The sequence below is a fragment of the Tympanuchus pallidicinctus genome, unplaced genomic scaffold, assembly GCF_026119805.1.
Source record: "Tympanuchus pallidicinctus isolate F22 unplaced genomic scaffold, pur_lepc_1.0 scaffold7, whole genome shotgun sequence".
Taxonomy (NCBI): domain Eukaryota; kingdom Metazoa; phylum Chordata; class Aves; order Galliformes; family Phasianidae; genus Tympanuchus; species Tympanuchus pallidicinctus.
The window spans coordinates 7,018,098-7,039,738 of NW_026294791.1; the positions used below are offsets into that span (position 1 = coordinate 7,018,098).

At 41.1% G+C, this 21,641-nt stretch overlaps 1 protein-coding gene across 2 annotated transcripts in view; it reads left to right on the plus strand.

Moving 5' to 3' along the window:
• Positions 1-21,641, plus strand: part of BEND5 (BEN domain containing 5) — an 851,004-nt gene that overhangs the window by 638,599 nt on the left and 190,764 nt on the right. For both annotated transcript variants that reach the window (XM_052665964.1, XM_052665965.1), the window contains exon 7: positions 7,018-7,107. In XM_052665964.1, the coding sequence (XP_052521924.1) occupies positions 7,018-7,107 (90 nt within the window). The remainder of the gene's footprint in view (positions 1-7,017; positions 7,108-21,641) is intronic.

Below are 21,641 nucleotides of genomic sequence, written 5' to 3' on the forward strand. Positions count from 1 at the left end.
GGTGAACCCAGTGACAACATTGGTTGCATTGCAGCGTGCTTTGCTGGTTTCAGCCTTTGCTGGCAGAAGAAGGAAACCTTGATTATTTTTATCTTCGTTTCCTCCCAGAATGAGCAACACCTGACTTAGAACAAAATAGCTGTGTAGATATCTATGCAGCCTTGTCTGTCGCTTCATATTTTTCTACTCCTTTTTTTTCCACTCCTTTTCCTGTTGAGGTCTGTTGAGGCTGTTTCTTAAGAGAAGAGTGAGGCATAGCCCCAGTGGGTATTATCCAGGCACACCTTTCCTGATCTCTACATGCTGGTCTTGTAGTTAGTCCATTCTCTAATACTTTGTTCATTGGCCTTGTGAGATTAGAAGTGCCAGCCTAGTGGATTTTGGAGTTGCATCTCCAAATAGCTGTAGGTAGCTTCTTCAGCTCTCTCTTTTATTTTACTTTTATTTATTTATTTTAAGGTTCCATAGTGCAAGGACGTGACTCTGCATCTAGAAACTTAGGAGAATTTTGGATAAAGCAGTACTGGGGCTCTCAGTCCTCTTCTGTGCACGTTTCTATGCCTTTTTTTTTTTTTTTTTTTTTTTTTTTTTTAAATTTGGAAAACTCTAAGCACTGAAGTTAATCACAGGCAAATCCACAGCAAAACTGGAACAAAGGTGTCCTGGCTGCTCCTGTAACTGCTGGACTACTCTGTGAGTGGTTGGTAATTCCCTCTTTGCTATCTTGGCTGAAATTCTGACATAAATTATTCCCTTATCTTTCAGCCCATGCATACTTGTAGCAAACAAACATAGCCTTAGCCCTCTCCACTGGAGAGAGCTGATAGAGAATTGCTTTATAACACGCCCTAGCAATATCTTTTGAATCCCCGGATTTTAAAGACAAACTGAAAAGATACCAATGTAACTGTAGTACTGCAGGTGGAAATGTCTTCCATCTGAATATTTTATTTCTAGCCCTTTGTATAGAGTGAAAGCTGCTGGGACAGGGAGCATTTCCAGAGGGAAGATAGCTGTGAAAAGACAGAACAAGATAGGTACCAGTTAGCACTGATTCCTTCCCTAAAGATGAGGCCTGCTTCTGTGGCTGCAGGCAGCTCCTTAGTATTTCTCCCTCTCCTCACTAATGTGTGATTGTGGAGTTCAGTTAAGTGAAGTTTGTGGAACAGCTGTAGGTCTTTATACTGTCATTCACAATAACTGGAGAAGTGCTGCTGTGTATGTAAGATACCACTTTTCTATCTGCATCTGCTATAACATATTTAAAAAGAGATAAGTGGGATGTGTTTTGGTTTGTTCAGTTTGCAGTATGATACCCAATGCTGCAAGAAAAAAAAATGAGTATTGCAGATCAGCATCCATACATTCAAATACAGATGGGTTTGTTGTGAAGCTACAGAATAGCACTGAGAGGCACCCAAGTAAAATGAAGACATTTAGAAAAAGAGGGCTAGAATGATTTTTTTCCTGCTGGTAAACTTTATTTTCTTGTGTCCTTCAGCTGGTATAGAACAAGCGTTTTGTGGGATTTGGGGAATGATTTCTGGGGTTCTGGGATTAGGCATCAAATTTAACAAGATGATATATAGCTTTGAGGAGACACATTTGATGTACCACTTAGCTTTCCCATAATTTACTGCCTGCCTGTGGTCTCTGGAGGGCAAGGGGTTTATCTACGCTCCAACTTGACTTTATAAATAGCAAAGCAGGAGAGGGAAAAAGAAAGTAGGCTGGGGACCTGCCTGCTAAACTGTTGTGGTATGATGGTGATGCAGGTAGGTGACATTAAATGCTACTGTCTGCATCCTTAATTATGAGTTGTCATCACCTTGGCCATTTGAGGACGATAATGTGCTGTTCATATTCTAGACTGCTATTCTTATTCATAGAACTGTATGTTCTAACGTTCAGAAGGGTATGTATAATTTAAAGACAAAACCTCAGGTTTTTTTTGGAAGTGTTTTTTTTCAGCAGAGAGGAGGAGTGAGGAAAGACGATGTAAGTGTACCTTGACTGGTTTTGCATGTGGTTAATTTTCTTTCCTCAGAAGGGTGGCAAGCTGGAAGTATCAGACCAAATAGAAAAATGATTGCTTCCAAAACTTAATGGAGATTAAAAACAAACAAGAGGGTCTGTGAGGTAAGGAGAATCTTGCCCCACAATCATTTGCCATTTCTGATTTGCAAATAGCTTTGCAGTGTCATTTGATCTGTGTTTCAGCACAATTTTTACCAGGAGACACTTCTGGCCTTTTCCTTTACAGTCAGATCCCTTTCCTGGGCTATTAGGTTGAAAATGCAGTCAAGTATTAACATCAAAATTGTTTATGTAACCTCCTGCTGCATGGAACCCCTCCAAAATACCTTGCAATTGAGGGAGGGAAGGGGCAGGAAAGCAAAAGCTGGATGGAAATAGTACCTGCTCTGGGATTTAAATACAGAATCACGCAGAATGGCCAGGGTTGGAAGGGACCTCAAGGATCTTGAATATCCAACCCCCTGCCACATGCAGGGCCACCAACCTCCACACTCAACACTAGACCAGGATGCCCAGGGCCCCATCCAACCTGGCCTTTGAACACCTCTAGGGACAGGGCATCCACAACTTCTCTGGGCAGCCTGTTCCAGCACCTCACTACTCTCAAAGTAAAGAACTTAATAGGTCAACTCATTTCAGTATAGAAGTTAGTCTGTTGATATATGCCTGTCTAGTTAAACTGTCATTGATGTTCACTTAGCTGCATTTCAGCAGAAGTTGTTGGCCGTTAAAGATGCCTGAAAGGCATTGTTACAAAGGACTTGAAGGAGGAATAAAGAACTAGCTAGGCAAGGAGACCATTCACGTATTACACTTTCAGATTCCTGGGTGGCACTGAAATGTGTTGATAACTCATTCAACAAATACCTTCCAAACATTCTGAGCCTCTCATTCCTACTCCACCCTTTTGTTTGTCCCTGTAGGATGCTCGCATATAGCACAACCCTAAATGTTCCTTTCTCCCTTTTGGTTGGAGTATATTTAATTTGCTTTAAGCAGGAACAAACCTAAATCTCATGGTCTCTGAATAAGGAGCAGTTATGGAGGGGGAATACAATGAATGTCTTAATCCTGTGTCACCCTGCCTTTGAGACACTGTGTTACATTAAATTGATTTTGCAAATGAAAGCTAAAAGCTAAGCAAAAGCCCCCAATCTATTTTGCCTAAAGATGATTTTAGTGCTCTTTATGTTCCCCTAAATGACAAACCAATTTGTTACCTGCCTACATAAACATTTGCCCATATTAGCACCAGAAATGTTTTATTTTTATTAGCCCAAACTTTATCTTTTTATGAAGACACAAGGGCCCAGTAAAATTAGTGTGCAAATATAATACCCAATTTGCATTTTTCTATGGTCAGCAGAAAAGCTGAGCAAAATCAATTTGATATTAGGTCAGCATATACATCAATAAAGCATACATGCACACAGGACCATTGTAATGGTTCCTGTAATTTCTATGCTGCCAGAGTAGAGAGATTAAATAATATTAAATGCTCCAAAATAGCTTTGCTTTTAAGAGGGATGTAAAAAGAGAAAGAAGAGAGACTTTGGTATAAAATGGGCAATAAAGGATAATAGTTGCACAATCTCCAACTTTAAAACATTGTGACAATGATCTCAGAAGCAGGCTTCCTGCTAAAAGGCCCCAGTTCAGCAAAGCTCTTTTGCCAACACTTACATTTAAGCCCATTTTTAAACACAATAGAAGTCTGTCAAACTAAATCATGTATTTAAGCACCTGACAGAGTCAAGGCCAGAGCCTGAATGAAAATCTGGAACTTGAGAGGATTGGATCCAGTTTAGAGCATGCCAAGCAAGACCATTGCTGGGTAGAATCCAAGCACAAGGGGGGCTTTGAACAAAACTCCTCTGTGCTCTACATGGGACTACTTAAACATGGTGGAAGGTGAAGAGAGGCAGTAAGGGCATCTTGAAGACATGCTTCCCCGGCACGCAGCTGACCTCCTGTGGGTTCTTCTGCAAGGCACGTGAGATCCTGCCTATGCCCCTTCCAGGACAAGGGGACTCAGAATAGGCATCTGACTTTCAGAAATTGTAATGTAGTCTTTGCTTATTTCTGTGGTATGAAAGGCATCTGTTTTACCTGCTTAGTTTCTTTGCACAGCCTATGTGAGTCTTAAGAAAGAGGATGCTGGGAAGTGGCCTGCAATCCAACTATAAGCCGGCAAGAAGAGCTTGTGTTTATTTGACTTCACCTTGTCCAGTGAGATTTAGTAGGGACCTAAAATGACATTCTTTTACAACATGTGTTGCTGAGATGTGCGCTCCTACTTGAAATGACATCTGTGACCAGAAGTAACAAGAACAAATGGCATTAGGTGCTAATCTGTTCCCTTGGGAAAAGCCAGAGTACAGTAAAGGCTGCCTGGATTTGATTTGCTAAAGCAGTTTAACGTGGCGGAGACTAGACAGCCAGGACAGCAATGACATCAGTGTTTGCTTTAACGCAGATGTTGTAGCTCTGTTGGACACAGACAAGGCGAGACAGCGCAGGGAAGTGTAATGCAATAGAGTTCTTTTCATTTCCTCTGTGGAGTCTTCAGCTCACGGGGTTTTGAATACAAAATGCTGGCAACAGCCCACCTCATAGTTCAAAACACCTGAGAAAGGAAGGCAATGTGGAATCTGTTTTGCCAATAGATAAAGAGGCAAATTGTTTAGGTCTCAGTCAAATTCTTCAGGCAAGGCAAATACAGTTAATGGTGACTGCAGTGGTAGACTTCAGATGGGAAGGAAGATGTTTAGCTCAGTCTTCAACATACCAGCTAGAAGTAAGAGTAGAAAATAATTCCAGAAATTGATAAGTTTTTTTTCCTTGGAAAATTTTTTACATCTGGTATTTTGAAAGATCTGTTGCTATGGTAGCTGTTGGGGCATGAGGTACCACAGCAAAATACATTCTCTCCATTTGTGAAGTTGGATAATTCATGGCTAAGTGGGTCTGTAGTTTAGGTTTTGGCATCTACTGAGAAAAGGTACACGTCTGACCTTTTTTATTATAAATTCCATTGGTCTCTTCCATCCTGATGTAGAAAAGATGCTTCAACTAAAAGATTTTTAGTTGAATGTTAAAATGTGAGATAGTGATTTGTAGCTGTATCTATTGCTGGTTTTACTGGGTTGGCCTTGGCTGGCTGCCACACTCCCACCCAGCTGCGCTGAGTGGGACAGGAGAAAATGAGATGAAAAAGTTTGTGGGTTGAGATAGAGATAGGGATCTCACTTACCTATTACCCTCATAAGCAAATAAATTTGACTGGGAAGGAAATTAGTTTAACTTACTTCCATTTGAAATAATCTCAGGTAGTGAGAAACCAAGACTAAAATTAAAACACCTCATCTTCCCTGGAAAACTCCACTTGTCACCATAGGCTTCCTTTCCTGCTCGTTAAAGTTGGTTTGCTGATGCATCTCCTTCCTCCCACACTACTCAGTGTTAATGCAAATGATGCGGAGTGGTCATCAACTTCTAGCTGATGGTGTTGTATTCCTTTTTACTGCCTCCCACTTCTTTTCTGCAGACAGAATTGACCCCACATCTGCTATGTTTGTCAGAGACATTTCTTTCTTATATTTCTTTGCCTCTGGGGCTCTGAAATGCCAGAGTGGTGAAGTTGGAGTTTGAAAGAATGAATGACTGGATAAGTTGCGGGGTAAGCTGCTGTAGAACATTTAGAAGGGCTGAGGAAATAAATGCCCCACGGAGATCTGTTGTCCCATTGCCTCCAGAGAACAATCAAAACCAACCGAAATGTATTGATTATTTCTGTGATTTTGTTAGATATGAAAGCTGTAAAAACTGAGATGAGAGAACTGAACATTTATAAGAACCAGGACTTTTTTTTTTTTTTTTTTTTTTTTTTTAAACAGAAAAACAACCAACCAGAAAATCGTGAGGTGATCTCAGTCCCCAAATATCTTTCTATGTTTGGATATGCATGTAACGCATATACCTGATTTAATTATTTTATTTTTTTTAAAAGCTTGGATTTAGTTTTCAGTTGCCTTTCAATGTAAAAACTATTTCACAGCAGAGATTTAAATTGAATCCTGCTGTGTCCAGTACTTCCCCTGCTGTGTGTGTTCAGATCTAGGAAAGATACTAACTGAGGTCCTGACCTCTTATGGTCCTTAAAATCCCCAAAACCACTTTGAAGAGGCATAACTTTTATTTCCTGTTTGTTGAATGCTATCACTGCACAGAGGGAACACACTGTGTGACCCAACCTGTTTACAACTAAGCAAATGGCCAAAGCAGTGTGGTTTAAAGATGGTAGCAATTAAGTGCTCAATTAGCCACCTTTTATGGTCCACCTCAGAGGTCCTTGCTATTTAATGTAATAGGGCAAGTCATTTCCTTAATGCAATTCATGTAGTTATTGTCTCACCCCAGTTTACTTCTGATCTCTCTTCCATACTTCGATATTCCTTAGTATCTCTTTTCATCAGAGCAGATGAGGACCCAAACAGAAGAGGAAAGATCCCTCAAAGCAAAGCCCGTGGTAATGAATGTAATTGGTTAGCACTTCACCATGCTTTGGTGCTGCTAAGGCTTGCATCAAGCGTTAGGCAGGGTTCAATTGGCTTTACGATGTGAATGGACCCCCACTGTTCTTGTTGCCCCAGGGGGTATTTATCACAAGTGAGAGAGCAATTACAGTGCAGTTAAACTCCCTGTAGTAAATCTTGTTTTATAAAAGGAGAGCTAACTTTGTTGTTGCAGGTTTGGCTTGTGTGTCATTAGATTTGCAGCCCTTGTGCAGTCTGCTGCTGTGGCCTGGTACGGAGACCCAGTGACGCTGCCTACTTTAATTATAGATTGTGCTTATTTATAATGTATGACCAATTTTAATAAAAGGATATGCTTTAATATTAATGTTCCTTTGTGTCCTACATATGGAACCCAGTTTAAGGATCTTTTGTCTCTCTTTTTCCTTCTGCCACTCTGCTGCAGCGAACCTGCGCCCAGGTGCTGAACAGAAAGTGGTGTTCATCACTGCACGAGTCCATCCTGGGGAAACGCCTTCTTCCTTCGTGTGCCAAGGTGAGTGCCTACAACACCGTGGTTTTGTAAGAAATGGGAATACCAGATTGGGTTTCCTACAGATTCACTTGTTGGATTTGCCTAATTTTGTTGGTCTGATAGAAGGCTGAGTTCACGTGATGTTTTTTCCCATAATGGAGATAGTAGGGAGTCTGTCACCTCTACCCAGGGATCAGTGAGAATGTATCAATCCTGAGATTTGTGAATGTTTGCTGAATTTGGTCAAAACTGAACAGGAGGCTCTGAGATTATTCAGGATTTTTTGACAGTTCAAGATCCATACATGTAATATGATGGCATAAGGCTCCTTCCCGTAGAGAAAAAATGATGGAAAAATTCCGGGAGTGGTTCTCAGTTGAGTGATCATTTTTCTCACTGTCTACTATCTTCAGCATCTTTTCTGCTGTGAAGCAGTGGCTCCAGTTCTCCAGTGTAATTCTAAGAGGCCTCTATTTGTCTGAAGCTGCTGCTCTGAGAAGCACAGTTCCCAGTGGCTGACAGCTGTTCCCTGCACAAAGCATTCCTGCTAAAAATAGAAAGCAAATTACCCAGCTCATATTTATAAAGAGCTGTAAATCCCAGGCTTGTGGGTACAAATAAATAAATAATCCTGGCATGTGTTCGTATAGCTTCATTGTATAGGCTGAAATATTGTACTTATGGTATGTGACTTTTCACGGTGGTAAATTGTTGGTGGTATAAATCAATGCAACTTCCCTGAAACCAAGGGAATGTGTTAATTTACTACATCAGCTCGAATATGGCCCTGCCTAACCAATGAGTTGCATCAATCAAGCTTACGCAGAGCTTATTACGTTGGCTGCTCGTAATGCTGCAGATTGGTTTGCAACTGGTCCTGTTGGTACCTAAAGACCTCAGTAGGGAAGGTCTGGCATGGCTTCATGGTCTTCTCTGTATGTTTCTCATATTGGCCAAGTCCCATATCTGGCATTTCTCTGAGGCAGAAGGTCAACAGCTGTCACTTCTACTGTCCTAGCCCAATGGGCTAAGGCAGTACCAAGCCTCTTCTCAGAAAAAGGTAAAACACTTCCTTTTAGAGATCAGACCTCCATAGCGAGTGCAGGGGAACTCAGAGTTTTCCATCTCCTATGGTAGCATAGTCAATGTAGAGCATTATAGTACACATGGTGTTTTGTTAATGAATATGGATTTTTAATTGGATGCTTTGATTCTGTTCATGGCTGCTGGCAGAGCCCTGTGAAATGAGGGCTGAGGCATGCTGCTGAGGTGGTGTTTTGTAAGTGATATTATTTTGATAATGGAGAGTTTATACAAAAAGAGGGGGGAAAAAAGGATGTGAAAAAGCGGGTGGCAAATTTAGCCTGATGAAACAACTGGATGGAAGTCATGCTCTGATTGTCTGAGAAAAACTTTGCATTTTACAGGAAAATTAAAACAAAAAGAGAGGGGGAATGTAAGAAGAGAGGAGGGGTCAGTCTTGGAGGAGCACATTAGAAACTTGCTGCGACTGCAGTTATAATGCACGCTTCACTCACTTGGAAATGCACAGATCTGAAGGCACTGAACTCCACTGTGCATTGAGCCATTCTGCCCAGTGCAGATGAAGCTGCCTTGTGTGTATAATTAGTGTCAAGACAAGTAGAAATGGCAAACATTTCAAGGCTGTTGCTGCGTAGTTTCTAGCATTGCCAGATGTGAAATTGGGTGCTTGCTCCATCTTTGAAAACTTTTGCGTGGTAGGGTCAAAAGAAGGGATGAAAAGGATCCCTTGGGCAGTCAAGTGAAGGCATAATAAGGAATTTTATTTCTGGAGTCCTGGGAGGAATTTTGGCAGAGTTAGATACTGCAGATTTAATATCCAAATGCAAGCCCAGTCAGTGCGTATGGAACATGTCAGGATTTTTTTCCTCGGTAGAGAGATTTCTTCTCGAATGCTTGATTATACTCACCACCTGAAGTATTAAGATATGGAAGCTAATCCCAAAGATTCCCCAGGTGCAAGCAGCATCTTATATACGGAAGAGCAGTATTTTGACTGCCTGGGCCTGGATAATCAGCCAACAGAGGAATCAATGATAAGTTACAAGCTTTCATTTTTCATTCTTCTATTTTGTTCTGAATATTTTATTCAGTTCTGGGTCTGTTGTCTTTTTTAAGGCACTAAGCTCGTAACTAACTCCTTACCTGTCTTTGGGCTAGTTGCATCTCTTCCTGCTCTCTAATGTAGCATCTGCACCAATTTCCTAGGGCCTGACACCACTATACTCTTACAGCTTCCACTATCTGGTTAGGCAAGATGCCCTGAGAAGAAAGTTAAATAACCTTGATGCATCAGTACGTACTTGGTCCTGACTGTGGATCTTTTGTCTTCTACCTTATCCACATGTGGAAAACCTAAACAAGAATATTTGTGTACCTATGGGAAAACACCATAAATACCTCTTTCCATTCCGAGCTGTATTGTTTGAGTCATCCCTCTTCATACTCCATACTGAGGAATCCACCGTAAACTGGGATTTTGATGAAAATGCTCCTCATTCATGTACATGTGAGAACGTTGTAAACTCAGATGCAAGCGCTATTCTCCTTTCTGCTGTGGAATGCTAGCAGCAGTAGTCAGACTTCCTTAGAATCATTAAACACCTCGTCCAGCAGTTAAAAACAAGTGCCACAATATTTCACACATGGTGCAGCTGCTGAGCTGTAGCTCTCTTCATTAAAAGGCAGACAAAACCCCAAAGGGCCTCTTCACAGAAAGATGGATTACAAACTTTTGTTTCTGTTTTGGTCTTTTAAGAGTTATTACAATGCTTCAGGTCAGCCTTTTTAGGACATTTTTCTGATAGTTCTTAACTGCTTGTTGTGAAGTTCGAGGTCAGAGATGGAGAGTTAGTCAACAGAGAATGCATCGCATGAGTACCCGTTACATCCAAAGGTTGGGCAGTGCTCTCCTCCTCAGGCTGTGACACTCATCGTGAGCATTGATGCTTGTCATGTTTGCGGATGAGAAAGTAGGAATAGGGTCTAGGATGTAAAGGGTTCTGTTTTCAGTTTACTCTTATGAACGTTTCCTAACAGACTAGAGTCGCTGCTGCTACTGGAGAGTTTTTATCATTTAAAAAAATAAAAGTGAATTCATTTTACGACTTGAATTAATCTCTTGTGGGCTGTTCAGATTTCTGAGAGGTTTCAATTATGATTTTGAATCTTTTTTTTTTTTTTTTTTTTTGTACCTCTCTTAAAAAGTGAAAAAACTGTTCTCCTCTGTTTCTCCAAAGGAAAAAAAAAAAAGTATTTTTGTTTCAGAAAATATTTTATGTAAAAAATATATGCTACTTACTGTCTTATTTTCACGTTGCATTTCTAGGACAAGCATCTTAAGTAAGTAGATAGATACTTCTATCTTACAGATGCGACCAAATAGTGTCTATATACACATGTAATATGCACGTGTGTGCAAAATCTGTCTACGAGTTCCTACCCTATAATAGCTGATGTTTAGACAGCTTTCCAAAGGCTAATTTCATTTAAGATCTGGCAATAAGAGTATTTTTTTTCCCAGTGTTCTTAGTCTTATTTTCCTTCCTTTGCCTGCTAGATTTTCTTTGTGGGAGGCCGCAAATGCACGTGGAGTGTTGTAGGAGATTTGTTGGCTAGCATGTTGAAATTTGTTCTGTATGCCTTGGGTTTTGCAAGTCTAGCACCTGCAGCTCTAGCAACTCTAGATGTAGTTAGGCATGGACTGGTCCTCATAGGCTCAGCATCTCTTGTTAGAATGGGAACTATCTGTTGTCTTCGTAATACGTTTGCCAGTGTGATGTTCATAATGCCACTTAAATGTAGAAATAAAATATGGTCCTATAAGCATTTACTCTAAATAAAGTTTGCTGAGCTGGGAGCCCAGAATGGAAAACAAAACCCAGTGCTATAGAGATGGCAGAGGGATCCCATAGCCGGGCTTGCAGATGCAGAGCATCTTGTACTAAATGCAGTTTGACCTGAAGCTGACCTTGAAGATTATGGGCTGAACAGGGAGCAGCCATTAAAAAGAAAATGTAAGGAAAACAGGCACCTGGGACTCTTATCCATAAGAAATGGAGCAAAAATGACTTTTCAATCAATCTCTTTTCATTACCGCTGCTTAAATGGATGCTCCCTCTAGCTTCAGCTTAAATCAGATGATATGAAATGAAAAACCAGACTACACTGGTCAGTGTCTTTTGGTTTTCAGTTAACATTCTTTGTCTGTTTTTTATCCCTACTCTCTTCCCACTAGAGGGCAGGAAAAAAAAAACCCTGACATTTGTACAAATTTTAATTCTATAAATTCTATAAATTCTATAAATGGGATATAATGGGATAGAAGGGGACAGACTGCCTGAAAGCAATGTTTCCACCAACTGTTTCTGCTGTTGTAGAATAACTCACCAGGCTGGTGGGTTATTGAGCTTGCTCTCTACATGACTAAGGTGCTATTTCCCCCTTAGTGTGCTACAAAGGAATTTATTTCAGGACAGATTCAAAATATTCTTTAACCTCTTATTTATTTGTTTGTTTATATATTTCTGGAGGATCCCTGAAGGAATTAACAGAAGAGTAAAGTTGCTGCAACAGAACTGAGACTTCCCTTCCCTTCCCTTCCCTTCCCTTCCCTTCCCTTCCCTTCCCTTCCCTTCCCTTCCCTTCCCTTCCCTTCCCTTCCCTTCCCTTCCCTTCCCTTCCCTTCCCTTCCCTTCCCTTCCCTTCCCTTCCCTTCCCTTCCCTTCCCTTCCCTTCCCTTCCCTTCCCTTCCCTTCCCTTCCCTTCCCTTCCCTTCCCTTCCCTTCCCTTCCCTTCCCTTCCCTTCCCTTCCCTTCCCTTCCCTTCCCTCTCTGCTTTTTTTTTTTTTTTCTTTTTTCTTTTTTCTTTCTTTCCTTTGTGGCAGACACATTGCAAATGTGTAGAGTCATTCAGGAACTTATTGCTTCTGCTTGGAATTTCTGCTGAACTTTGTCATTCATTATGAAGAAATAAGAGAAATAAGCTGCACTTGGATTAAAAGTTGCTTTTCTGCTTCCTTCACTAAGCATAAATCTTAGAGCATTAAGAGTGTAAGTGATAGCTGAAAGACAGGACATGGCATGTTTTAAATACAAGAGTATATGCAGCTAATGAAGCCTTTACACATGAAAAGAACATTTCTGAATTAACACAGGTGATAATCTTGCTTATCAGTTTCTAGAGGATAAATTTCACCTAGAAAAATGGAACTGTGTTCCATAGGTATTGGTGTAGAATGCTTTGGTTCTAGAAGCCATGCTGGAGGAAAACGCTGAGCCCAAGAAGTGCCTTTTGTGGTAGTGATAGGATCCTCAGGGCTTGAGGGCATTGTCTGCTGGACTTTACCTAAGGCTGAATTTATGTTAGAATACATGCTTGCTTTTTGTCAATTCTAACTTCATTCTGTGTACTTTATTTGTTGTACTTTTCATTTTAGCAAGCTAGATCTTCATTTCTCAGCTGTATTTCCTAGCAGTGGAAAAAAAAAACCAACATAGAATTCCATAGAATACATGAATTTTACATAAACATGTTTGTCATACTAATGTCAGGTTTCAGTTCTGTCTTCTCTGCTAAATGAAAGCAGATGAAAGCAAATGCTTACACTATGCTGGTTACATCTAGGCTCAAAGAAGTGAATATTTCCATATGTATCACGACATAGCTTGTGATTCATCTCAGTGCAGGAGGGTGCTCTGCTCTGGCCATGCTGCAGCTCTCAGACAAAAGACTGCCCTTTGTGGTACCTTTGCCAGTGTTTCAGCTTGCTGACTGCATTTCTGTTACTGAAGAGAATGGAACTAAATAGAAGCTCCTCCTTAAAGGGCTTCATACTGTCTTCCTGACACAAAAGTACAAAAATGCTGAGCTTCCATTCCTTTTCAGTATTCACTTGTATCCCTTGCAAACCTCCTCTCCCAGCTGCAATGCATAGGAAAATGCATCTGCCCTTTCTGCCATTGCAGAGTGCCATCCCAGAGGTGACTGCTCTTAGTTAAGAGGCGAAAAAAAAACTCTTTCTATGAAATGAATGGCATCCTGCGTACAAAAGATACTATGCATATGTTGTGGTGAGAGTGGATGGAAGCACAGCACTTTGTTAATTTGCCACAGCTTAGCACTTACAAGCAATGAGGGAGCATGGCAAACAGAAGCTGCAGTTCATGGTCTCTTTTATAAGGGTTCAGGAAACCTAATGATGAGAAGCAGACAAAGACAACAGAATTCAACAGTCCAACCATAAAATGAGCTGCAGGGCTCTCTTAAAGTTGCTAGAACTGCATTCATCCTTCTCACTAGGACTTTTTTTCCCTCTAAGTGCACAGCTCCTAAGCTTTAATACAAAGGGAAATGCTCTCCTTGACTTTTAAAGCAACATGAAAAACACTATTGTCTGTCCCTTGTAAATCTCCTGGATGGGATTTTAGTGTGAAGTATCCCAGGGGAGGGAGGTTGTTCTGAGAATATAAAGCGTCCATATTGGAGTAACAGAAATAAAAGCTCCTCTTAAAAATGTTGATGTAAATAGGCCATAAGAAGAATTTCTGTTACCCAAAGTGATATTGGGTATTACAAGATAGCATGTCTGAATCAAATTGCTGTGGTCTCAGGCAGGCGTGAGAGGTTATACAACTGATTTCCTGAGCTGGAGGAAATTTATAATGAGGTTAAATTTTTCTGGCTCTGTAGTTTTGTTATTCACTCTTACTGTTCACTCTTGGTATCCCTTCAGAAGCACTGGGATGGTGAAGCTGGGCTCAGCGGACAGGTTCACCCCGTGAGCCTAGACCTGCATGCTCACTTTGCATCTTCTGTAGTAGGAGTGGACTGGTCTTAATTCTTCATCCCTAGGGATAACAAGGTCAGCTTTGCCTACCCAGCTAAGAAATGTCAAGGGGTTTTGTTTGATTCAGTTTGCTCTTTGCCCAGGGCAGGCATTTGACTACCTCTGCTTTACTAATCCTCTTTACAGTAATCAGAGTTAAAGGAGCCCTTGGTCTTCAAGAGAGAATTGAGAAAGGCTTCACTGCACAACAGCAGGCAAATTTGCTTTGTCTCCGGGTGGGTTGCCCAATTAATCTCTTAAATACACTGATTTTGCAATGTTTTTTCACTGCTCATACTTGTGACTAACCTTGAAGATCATTTCCTCCCACCCCTAACTAATCCACCTCTAAGCTAGAGCACGTCATCTTTGTAACAGTACACTGTGGCACTTTGTTGGTGTCTGAGGACAGGAAGAAGAGAAAATACTGATATAGCTGAAACACATTAAGCTCCCCTTAATGTGGTCTGTTTTTCAGCTGGAAACTGAAATCCAGGTGGGTTTTGAAGATGTTTGTCTCTTCCCAGTAATCAGTTAGATCGAGGCCATTTTACGTGCATATAGCTCTGAATAGCTTTGGGTAGCTCTTCTGGGGAGTGGTATTATGCTCATGTTGTGTAGCTTCTCTGGGCCTCATCGAGAGAGCAGGCCTGTAGGAGGTACTTGGTTTATGGCCAAGAGCATCCATTGCACTGTGCACATAGCTTTCCCCAAGGAGCTTGGCTTCCCTGGGTCACATGGTGCTCGTGGATCATGTGCTAATGGGGAAATCTTGAAGTCCTGCCCAAGTGGAGTTAGACCAGAGCATGAATATGCAAACATCAGAACAGGGCTGTAAAAAAACAAGAAGTTGAGTGTTGTCTTTAGATCCCACCTGTGTGGCTCTGTTGTCAATGAAAAAGCAATGGCTCACAGTGAGTAATTGTCATTAATTTCAAGGAGTCTATGCTGTGAGCTGAAGCCCTTTCTGTAAGGGCAACAGTGAGATATGTACTGATCAAGCTGCAGGTGTTGTAGCAGCATGTTTGGTTTCACAATTAGCTCTCGTTTTCACACTTTTCTTTAAGCCTTTTCTTTCTCCTTCAGTAGCATCCAAGCTCTTCCTCACAACTGATATTAATCTTGCTAGTCTATCGTTTCTAGCTTTGTCTTCTGACCCTTTGTTCCTTGCCTGCCCTGACTCAGTTCAACTGAATTGATTTTTGTTTTCATTTTGTTTTCAGTTCCTTTGTCTCAGAGATGCCCTGTGCTTGCCTTCCTTATCCTTTTGCCTCTGCAGTAGCTGCTGCTCTAAGGAGCCTGCATTCATGTGTGGCTAGGACTTGGCTGCTGAAAACTTTTCTTTGACATGAGGGCACCTGGATGAAATTCTTCCTTTGCCCCTGAATAGTTTGCTCACCTGTTTTGTGTGTGTCAGAGTATTGTGTACACGTTTATAAAGAGTCTCCTTGACTTCTGCCGCTTAAATCTCCTTCGGAGGGCAAGTAGAAGGGACTCATGATGAAAGCAAGTTCCTCCCTGAGAGAACAGCACCTTTGCTGAGGTCATCTTTGCTCTTTCAATGTGGTCCTGGTTTGCACTCTAAGATTTGAGAGAAGGGGGTAACGGGGCACATGCTCCAGCCCAAAGTAGACTTACCAGTCGTGCTTAATGTTATCTTGAAAGAAATATAATTGTGCAAGTTGTTTTGATGGATAATACTTGGACAAAATTCTATTAAATGCTTTATGGACAATGAATTAGATCGCGGGTTTGGGATCATAGAATCTTAGAATCACCAAGGTTGTACAAGACCTCCAAAATCATCTAATTCAACCATCCACTTACCGCCAATATTTCCTCACTAAACCATGTCCATTAGTACAACATCTAAACATTTCTTGTATACCTCCAGGAGTAGTGACACAACCACCTTCCTGAAAGTCACCTTGCCCAGGAAAATTGGGCCCTTAGAGATAGGAATGACTGCTAAGTAACCATTTCCAGATGTGCCCCATGGTGCCAAGCTCAAGGGTCTGGTATCTTATTACCCCTTGCTGAGCATGTAATACAATCTATTCATCTGTCCTCTGACATAGAAATTAGTTTTAATATTTGCTTTTTCTTTATGTAATAAATGATTGGAGATGGCTGAAAAGCTAGTTAATTTTTTTTAATTCCACAGTTTTTCAAAGAATGCTTTATTAGTAATACTGTAAAAACTCACTTTGTATTTCTGGTGGTTTTTTTTTAATCTTGTATCTTGTATCTCCCTTCCCACATTTTTGTCACTTTATCACTGAGGGAAGGAAATATGAAGGGGAGAGGGGTTGGGAAGGGAAAGAAAGAAAAAAAAAAATCAACTATTGATTTGTTTTCACAGTTAAAAAAGGGAAGAAAGGAAAAATGTGTAGGACTTCTTTATGACAAAAACATTTCCTTCCAAAGTTAGAAGAAAAATTCAATTTTGAGCCAGCACACAAAATATTTTAAAAGTTGAGTCCTGCCTTATGTTACGGTCAAACATAAGCCAGGTTTTTGTGTCACTGCAAAACAGATACATTATGAATAATAACAGTATAGCGAGTCATGACACCAAAGTAAGAACAGGAGGATGCAGTTTCCTTGCTGCAAAACAAGCCAGTCAGGCCTTTTGAGCTTTGAGCAAAATCTGGTCTAGTGTGAGGTGTCCCTACCTATAGTAGGGGAGCTGGAACTCAATGGTTTTAAAGGTCCCTTCCAACCCAAACCATTCTAGGAGTCTGTGATCTGTCAAATGGTGGCAAAATTGAAGAGCGGAGCTGCAAAAATACCTTCTCCCAAGAGATGGTACAAGAGTACCATGCTTTTGAAGTTATATCTGTCTTCTTCTGGGAAGGAGTGGGGAATACCAAGCTCTGCTCTCCTGGGTGAGAATTAGAATCCCTTGGAAATTAACTTGTAATTCACTGCAGGCATGTTGGCTGCTCTGCATTGGATCCAGCAGCTGCTGTAACTGGCTTTGAAATAAATTTTTACTCCACACTGCTCGTGTTAGTCTGAGGTCTCAGCTTGCCTGGTGTTTTCAGTGGCACTCCTTCCCTTCTGATTCCCTTCTGATGCCTCTGATTTATTTTTTTTTGTTGTTCTTCATGACAATTTCCCTGGAGGCTAAGGATAAGAGCAAAATAACACCTTGACATTAGTTTATGTGGTCATAGTGCTGCTGGAGTCTAAACCCATTGCTGCTAAGTGCTTGGGGAGAGGTTCTGTCTGAGGGCTTGCTGGCACTTGAGAGTTCATTTGCATCGAGGCAGGCTGTGAATGTAGAGTGCGGTAGATTATTTCTTGAGAAATTCTTATTCTGGAACAAGAGCATCTTATTATTCCTACTTAGTTTAATATGTTTCAAAGTAGATTCTGCAATAAAAATGTCTCCAAACAGAGTTCCTAAGGAAATGTTTTCTTCCTGAAGCAGCAACAACAAAGCTCCTCAGTCTTAGAGAAGCCCTGAGAGTTATATCTTGCTAACTTCTTCCCTAGTGCTCTTCAGATGGAAATGTGTACTCCTTACCTGCCTGGAGAATTTTACCTCTTCATGCAGAGATGCTCATGGCAGACCTACTCATGTGAGGACAGTTTGCTCTCTGAACATTCCATCTTCATTGTTAATTACCGTCAACTTCAGGATATTCAGTGCAGCTTCATTTTCACAACAAGGCTTTCTTTGGAGGGGAGGTGGGGGCTTACAACTTATTCTGCTGCTTAGCAGCCAGGAGCTCATCTTAGCTCATAGAGAGTGGCCCTCATTTATTTCTGTAGGGCTTATTCTTGCCTGGATACCATGCACTGTAGATAAAAAGAGATCCCTCTCCACTGGTGAGGAGTAAAGCAAAGCTGTTGCAGTATTGTTTTTGTTTTTTTTTTTTTGTGTAGAGATATGGTTACTTTTGTTGTTGTGTTTTTTTTTTTTTTCTTTTTTTTTCTTTTTTCTTTTTTTTTTTTAATAAAGATTAAAATCACAGAAAAAAAGCATTTTCTTCCTGGAGCCTGGTGTAAGCAGCTATCCAACAAGTCCCCTCCAGCAGCTCTGGAAGCAGCCTGAGGATGTACATCTTTCATCTTGAATTCAAGGCAAGAAAATTCAGATGCAGCCAGCAATTTCTTGGCCATCGTATCTTCCCAGAGGATTAGGATTTTGTTGAATAAATCTCTCTCTTGTTTTTTTCCTTCAGTCTGGTCAGCCCATGAGTCACCCAGAAGTAGTTCAGATATTTCACACAGTCCCTACTTTCATTGTCTGCAGAGACTGAAGTTACAGACTTCGCCATGCATGTAAGACTTCTGTTTCATCTCAGTTTAGATCAGAATTGCTGTGCCTACCACCGACTCACATGTATCAAGGGGGGAAATGTTTGCAGGCCTACTTTTCTCTCACTATTGGTTTTACCCATGTGGCACTCTCAGATGTTTTTCTGTAGTGCAACCCCCCAGAAGGTAGAGTGCTGGCACTAGATTCAGGAGGAAGGTAGCCATATCTTGCAAAGAGTGAGGTCAGCTGTGATGCTGATTCCCCTTTTATGTTTCTTGTGACCAGAAGCAACCACAGGGAAGTGTAAAGTAACTCTTTATTGAATCAGCAGGTCTTCTCTTTTTGCTTTTGGAATTTAATAGGTGTCCATTTTAGAGGTACCTATTAGGTTTCATTGAGTGACAAGAGAAATGCACAGTGCCTGTGGACTTTGTTCTGCCCCACTTGACTTCAGGAGTCTTACAAGTGACTTTGCCTGGGTGGAAACAGATGGGCTGCCTTGCACCTTTTTAGCTGTTTTTTTTTTATAAAAGGACTGGAAAATCCAATAAAAGTGAAGTGATATGCACTGCAAGCCTAGTAGAGTAGAAATCAATGAGGCAACCAAAAGGTGCCATTATGGATGATTTAGTGTAAGTATTCATGTCAACAATAATAGAAAGTGATCACTTATCCCTAGAGGGGGAAGGAGGGCAAAAAACCTCACAGGTTTTCTGTGGAGGAGGGCTGTCATCATTAGAATCTGGAGAATGTATTCTTTTTTGTACTTGAATTGCAAAGCAGCAGCTCCAGTAGAGGCCAGGACCTGGGGTTCAGTCCTGAGGAGTGAATTCTTTGGTTCTGCTCTTCAGCTGAGCAGGCTGAATCTCTGAGCTGGAGCACAAGAAGATACAGTGTGTGCTCCTACCCAAGTTCCTCTAAGCTAAGATTCCTGATTCATTTTGAATCCCTTGTGTGTATCCCACACTGAAGGGCTCAGGGCATGAAGGCACACAGCACCTGGACGGATGGCTCATTCCTCATGTGCTCTTGCTGCTTTCCAGCATTGTGTGCTCTATGTCCACTCAAGCAGAGCTGGTCATACCAGCAAACTGTATAGCCAAGTGTTCCATTTGTAAGCCAAAGACAACTGTCACAGGGTTATTAAAGGTGAAGACAACTTAGTAGAGATGATTACCTCTCCACAGCTGAAGGAAACTGGAAAGGATGGTTGTGATTGACTTTTATGCTCTATCATATGGCTTAGTGTTCCTGTCTACTTCATACCTATTGCTCCAGGATCTCTGCTTGACTGAGCAACACACGAGCAGATGTTGGAAAGCATTTTTAGAATGTGTTTAAAATTACAGATTTTTCATTTTTCCTAGCATTATTTATGCAATGCCTTTTTCTCCTTTTTGCTGTGTATTTGATTTTCATATGTAAATATATTCTGTCTCTCTCTAGAGAAATCTACCTTTTGCCTTCTTGCTTTGCAGTACATTTTTGCTTAGGCTGATCTATCCATCTTCTTATGTAGTTATTATTTGTCTTCTGTAGACTGGTGTAGACCTTATTTCAGTTAATACTGTGAGAGTAAGAGCAAACTGTGGCTGCATATTTGCATTTAATATGCAAAAATGTATTATATGGCACGTCCTGGAGGGAAGCATTAGGTAGCTGTAGTTCATTCTTCCATTTCCATCACCCACCTTTGTTAAACTAAGCCAACTGGGAGTCTGAAGGGTTCCCAGAGGAAGGCAGAGCTGCCAAATATCGAAGAGGTAGCTCTGGGCATGGGGTGCTCGGAGTCCCGGTGAAACAATTCATCAAAAGGCTTGAAAGGAGAAATGACATCTTTGGCTATTCCTTGTAGTCCAGCAAACTTCAGTGGTTTCCAAGTAGAACAAAGGCTGCCTAGTTTTCCCTACATCCATAAAAGAGTTTATTTTCTTTGCTTATGAGCTCTGCTGGGAATGTTTTTCTGGGTGCAGGAGATTTTGGAAACTTCACACTTGTGGTGTGGTCCCCTTGTTGGTCCCTGAAGAGTTTCTAACTTTCAGATGTCCAGCTGTTACGGAGGGGGAAGAAAATTGTCATGTTCCAGCTAGTGTGGGATTCAGACTGGTCCTGGGTGGAGCAGCAATAACAAAATAACCTAGATTATTGCTCTCTGTAAGACTCTTCAAATAGAAAACTGGAGAATGAAGGGATTTTGTTTCTTTTTCTCCTCTTTGTTCTGTGCAAACATGTGCATGGATATGCAGCTGAAATTCCCATTCAGTGCCATGAGCAGAAGACTGATGTTTTGTAAGTTGATAGTGATAGTAGGAAACAATGCCTGAGTTAACTCTGCAAATGAACATGCCTGCTTAATTTCTTGTTCACGCACTCAGGATCTTCCTGTTTTGCTTGCATTTTTTTCCCTCTTGCCATCGAAGCACTGTCCTGGGTTGTGACCCTCTTATACAACATGGAAGGCAGAATCTCCTGCGTATCAGTTCAATTCCAAGACTTAAATTGTAGCTGTATTTAACATTTGTTAATTCTGTAAAAATTGAGGGCCATAATCCAGCAAATGTTTTTAGTGCTGTCTGGGAGGACTTGCACTCACGGGAAGGACAGACTTTGAATAATAATGACCAAACGCATCATCTTCTGCAACAACATCTTTAGAACGATTCTGATAAATCCCAAGTAATTCATTAATAAAGCAAGATCATCTGATTCCTGCAGTGTTTCCCCAGGAACTCTATTGTTTCTTCCCAGGAGGAAAAAAGACATCATCTAGGGGATGTTGATCGACTCATTTTGATGCAAAGAGAACTTCAAGCTCCTTACAGCATATTAGGAAAATTAAAGAAAACAAAGCCACCCACTCAGGCTGTGCTGTGCACAGAATTTATAAACTCTTCAGGCAATCCTGCAGCAGCTGCATGCTCTTGCTGCTATGTCCTCTCTTTGACAGCCTGGCATATTCTTTCAAGTCGATTCCACAGGTTTTGCTGTTGTTCTAGTTCTCCTGGAGATATTTATGAGTGTCCATGTGACCTGGGGGAGATTAGTTTGTAGTTAAGCAAGCGACATCAGCCATCAGGGTAATTAAGCAGCTGAAGAAAGGGCTCATCTCTGCGGAGGTCAGGAGGCAGTCTGCTCCCTTCTGTTCATTCCGGCACTTTTTACCAAACAAATCCAGCCTTGGCCTCATTCTGCTTTCCTGTGTGAGTCTGATTATTATTATTTTCAAATTTAATGGAGATCTCATTACTGTAAGGAAGCGAAGAAATGGATACACTGAAATAGAGGGAAAGATTAAGCTGATACACCACCTGCACTCACATTGAGTACCATGTGCTGTGCTGGGTGGAGGTGGATGTTGCCATTAACGTCCTGCTGCTTCTCTGACCAAATGTTCAAGCAGCCTGCTGCTGCCACGAA